This window comes from Oryzias melastigma, linkage group LG5, assembly GCF_002922805.2.
Source record: "Oryzias melastigma strain HK-1 linkage group LG5, ASM292280v2, whole genome shotgun sequence".
NCBI lineage: Eukaryota > Metazoa > Chordata > Actinopteri > Beloniformes > Adrianichthyidae > Oryzias > Oryzias melastigma.
In genome coordinates this window covers 13,895,547-13,899,889 of record NC_050516.1, presented here as the reverse complement: position 1 = coordinate 13,899,889, position 4,343 = coordinate 13,895,547, and the positions used below count along the sequence as shown (strand labels likewise).

Sequence of the window (4,343 nt, the reverse complement as noted above, 5' to 3'; positions counted from 1 at the left end):
TCGCCTGACAGCTCTAATAAAGATGTTTATCTTTGTCACAAAAATGGTTTTGTGTTGTAAGTCGATTAAATATGAAAACGACGCTACTGTTCACATCAGGTCTAAATTTAAATATATCTGTCAAAGTTTGAAGGAGACTTAAGATTTCCTCAAAACAGTCATTAGTTTTTCATCTTCAGAACTTCCTGCTTTCCATTCCTCCTTCCTGTTTCTGTCTCTCCCTCCTGCAGTTGAGGGAAGTCATGGTAACGATGGCCTGTTGCTGGGGCGACCGCAGGAGGAGCCTGATCAGCCAATGTCTGACAAGTCCCTGCTGGAGATCATTGATGGAATTGTGATGATGTACAATCTGAGCGTCCATCAGCAGCTCGGAAAGGTGAGCCTAATCCTCAGCTCGTCCATCAGATTAAACCGGATCTCCACCCTGGTGTGTTTAACTGATGGTTTCATCAAAACAAGAAGAAAAACTTGTCATGTCCTTTTATGTTTTAAATGCAGAGCGGCTCTAGGGTCAAACATGAACGCTGAAGTTCAGCTGTGTTCCTGACATACAGGGATTCCTTTAGTTTCTCCAAATCTGTGGTTAACATTGTGATTTTAGATGATGGGAAGTTCAAAGTCTACAGTTTTTAAGAACATCTGTCCTACATTTTTCCTTTTTTAGTTAGTAGGTACTGAATTTGAAAGTCTTTCTGCTACATTCTTCTTTGTAACAGTTACTAGTTCTAGAAACATCACGTTTGAGATTTAATATTCTATTTTAAACAAAACGTCAGATTAAATGGTTTTAAAAAGTATTACTTCAAGCTTTTTTACAAATCTTTTTAATTAAGAAAAGTAAATATCTTGCATACCTGGTTATTGCTGTCAGCAGATTGAAAATAAATCCGCAGTGTTCTTGTTTTCTTAAATTATGCTTAGACATTAGCGTTGACAGATTTGGAATGAACCACGATTTGTTTTGGCCTTCAGCGATGTTCTTTCTGAGGCAGCAGGCTCCCTAATCATACCATAAAACCCCCCTAAGAGAATTTTCAGTTGTGTATCTGACAGCAGCACAAACGTAATAGAAGTTTGTTCCGGTGGATTTCTTCAGGAGTTTCTGTTAGTGATTAGAAACTGGCTTCAGCCACGTCCAGGTAAATGACTTTTTGAAATTGAAATGAGGGAGCTGTGTTTGGATGATGGAGCACCACAGACAGCTGATGGCATTGTCTGGGACCCTGCGGCTCTGTTTTGGAATGATCAGGGTTGACCTGTGACATCTCCATCATTGCTTTCCTCCCTATTCTCATTCGGAAAGCATTAGGCAGATCAGAGCAGCTGTCATCTTCGTCCTCAGTTTGCTCTGTTTTGCTGTTTCATTGTCTATCACCGATCAGCAGCGGAGGTCCAGTCTGGGTATTTTTCCTCCGGACCGATGCTGCACGTAGTCTGATGTTCTTCGAATGAGCCCAGCTGGGTGTGTGTTTTGTTTCCTGCAGATGGTGGTGGTGGCAGATGACGTGCACGAGTACGCCGTGGCTCTGAAGGACACGGAGGAGAAGATCGCTCGCTGCCCTCCCAGAGTGAGCCCCTCACTTCGTCTGCTTCAGTTTTTTCTTTTCCTCCATTTATGTTTCATTTTTTACTTCCTATACTCCTAAATATGTTCCACAAAGTTTCTTTTAACTCAATTAAAGATCAAACTGCTGGACGCATCTATTATTAGAAAGTCCGGGTTTGCTGCAGAGCAGATAAGCAGATCACTAAAGTCTGACTGTGAAGCTAAGTTAAAGCAAATTTGCTCAAGGGTCATGTGATCTACCCTCCCTGACACTTGTTATTCTCTTAGTTCCAGGCACAAGTGTCACCTGAAAACATCACAAACAAACAAAGCAGAACGGATCATAATGAGCTAGAAAGAAGAGTGTTTGTCTTCATGTGCTGACAGGAAAGCAGAACATGATCACGAGCTCTCCAGGCCCACCTCACTCTAGGGGTTGTTGTGATACTGACAGTGGGGCAGAACACAAGCTGAGGTTGCGTGATGTTGTGTGTGAACTCCTGCAGAGTCTGGACCTGGACTGCATGGTGCCAGACTTCAGAACCTGTCTGTTCTCATGAACTTGAGCTCGGCAGTAAGACTGAGACAACAGAGGAAACAGTCCAGCATTCCCCAGCAAGAGTTTGCATCACACACAGGGAGACTGAGGAAATAAAATTCACATTTTGAAGAGACCGAATGGGAAATGAAAAAAAGAGATTTTATCTGTACTTTCATCACATGGTATGAAGCCACTCAAGATAAACACATAATATACTTGAAGATTAACATCAAAGTCGACAGTAATGAGTGAACATGCTTGTCGCTGGCAAAATAATTGAAATCAAACACAAATTTCAGTTTACTTATTTTAACTGAAAGTTCAGAGCATCCCGGACCAGCCCCCAGTTCATGTTAGTTCCCTAATGCTGGACTGCAACTTTAAAAATATGGAACGTTCAGCATGTGATGTAATATTTCCTTGAGAATTATATAGCTGATTAAAAAACAATGGAAGGAGGCATAAACATGATTGGACTTGGAGGAGTCTTGGATGCAGTTTTTCAGACAAATCTATTAAGTTCCAGATCTTTAGCTGTTCTAAGCTTTCCCAGCTAATGTCAAAACTCAAAACATGGTTTTGTTTCTTCATCTAAAAAGAGTAAGAGAAAATAAGACTGTCTTGGTTCTTGCAGCGTGCAGACATCATGGAGGAGCTCCAGAAGAGTCAGAAAGTTTTTGCAGAGAAATTGAACCACTTGAGCCGCCGTCTGGCCTGGATCAACGCCACCATATACTCTAAGGTGATCCAGCTGCAGAGTTCTCCTTAATTTGTTGTTCTGTACCTGACACTGGGATATCTGTGACTGCAGGAGAAAATGCTCGATGTGTACTGGCTGCTGTGTGTTTGCATTCGCACCATCGAGCACGCCGACAACACCGGTTCTTTGTTTGCCTTCACACCTGAGTTCTACCTCAACGTGGCGATGAATGCATACAGCGCCCTGAAGAACTACTTCAGCCCTGCCAACAGCATGGAGGAGCTGCCAGGTAACAGCCCACAACAGACTGAAGAGTGAGACCAAACAACCCCCCCAAAAAAGACAAAAAAAAAAATAAATAAACGTTAAAACAACAAAAATCTGAGTGTGAGGCTGCTTCAAAAGGAAGAATTATATAAATGATTAAATACAATAAATAAATAATTTGCTAGACATTGCATTTAGCAGGACAAAGTCTGAAAATCAAGCAAACAACCAGAGTATTCAGGAACAATGCAAAAAACCTAATTGATGCTAAAACACATGAAAGTAAACTGCATTAGATTTTTAGTTTAAAAGCCTTTTTTAAAAATTCAACATAGAGACATGGTCAAGAAGATTGTAAAACAAACAAAAAAAATCCAACAAATAAAATGTTAGCAGGACAAAATTTTAAATTCAAACTGGCAACCAAACCTTTGCTAATAAATCCTGAAAAAAGCTAAGCTAATTCTTACATTTGAAAAAATATAAGTAAAATATTTTGTTTATGTAGACTTAAGTATTTTAAATAAATAAAATAAAAATCAAGATGGAGACAAGAAAATTGAGCTTTAATGCTAACAGTGATAATATAAAAACCTAAAAATTACAAAATTAGTCAAACCAACATCGACATGCCAGAGTCTAAAATGATTGTCAACAACTAGAATATTGGGTTGAAAATGCAGACAAAGGTAGGAGAGCTTAAAAATGCCAAAGTGTGTGTATAGATTTGTTAAAATACCAATAAAATATAAAAATAAATATTTTTGGCTAAAAATGAGCTGATCTGGTACTGGAATCTCTTCTTGTTTTGTACTATTATGAGTTTCCTTTACATTTTTCTGAAGAGAAAAAGTCCAACTAGCTTTTTGAATAAGGCACCAAAAATTCAGAGGATCTGAGCATTAAATGATGTCAGCTCATCCCTCACGCCTGCTTGTTTCCTTTAGGCTACGAGGAAACCCTGACTCACCTCGCTGCTATCCTCGCGAAGCACTTTGCAGATCCACGCATCGTTGGAACAGGTGACACGTCATTAAAGTGTGCATGTGTGCACGTGCAATTTGTGTATTCCTCAAATGATTTCTAATTTCTTTGGTATTGGGTGTTGAAGAGTTCATTATTTAGATTTAACAGTCCGCAACCAGATGGTCTTTTTTTGTTATATCTATATATTTAAAAAGGAAAATAACATGTTTTAAAGGTAATTATATTTAGATACTGCTGCCCTTCATCATGCAAGCTCTTCTTCTTTATGTGTCTAGAATCATCTCTTTGTTTTTTTAAGTTTA

General features: G+C 39.1%; 1 protein-coding gene across 4 annotated transcripts in view; it reads left to right on the top strand.

Annotated features, from left to right (window-relative positions):
• The window catches only part of LOC112144882 (E3 ubiquitin-protein ligase RNF123), an 87,796-nt gene that overhangs the window by 16,749 nt on the left and 66,704 nt on the right, over positions 1-4,343 (top strand). For all 4 annotated transcript variants that reach the window (XM_024269730.2, XM_024269731.2, XM_024269733.2 and 1 more), the window contains exons 24-28: positions 231-376; positions 1,485-1,568; positions 2,722-2,829; positions 2,899-3,076; positions 4,002-4,076. In XM_024269730.2, coding sequence (XP_024125498.1) covers positions 231-376; positions 1,485-1,568; positions 2,722-2,829; positions 2,899-3,076; positions 4,002-4,076 — 591 coding nt within the window. The remainder of the gene's footprint in view (positions 1-230; positions 377-1,484; positions 1,569-2,721; positions 2,830-2,898; positions 3,077-4,001; positions 4,077-4,343) is intronic.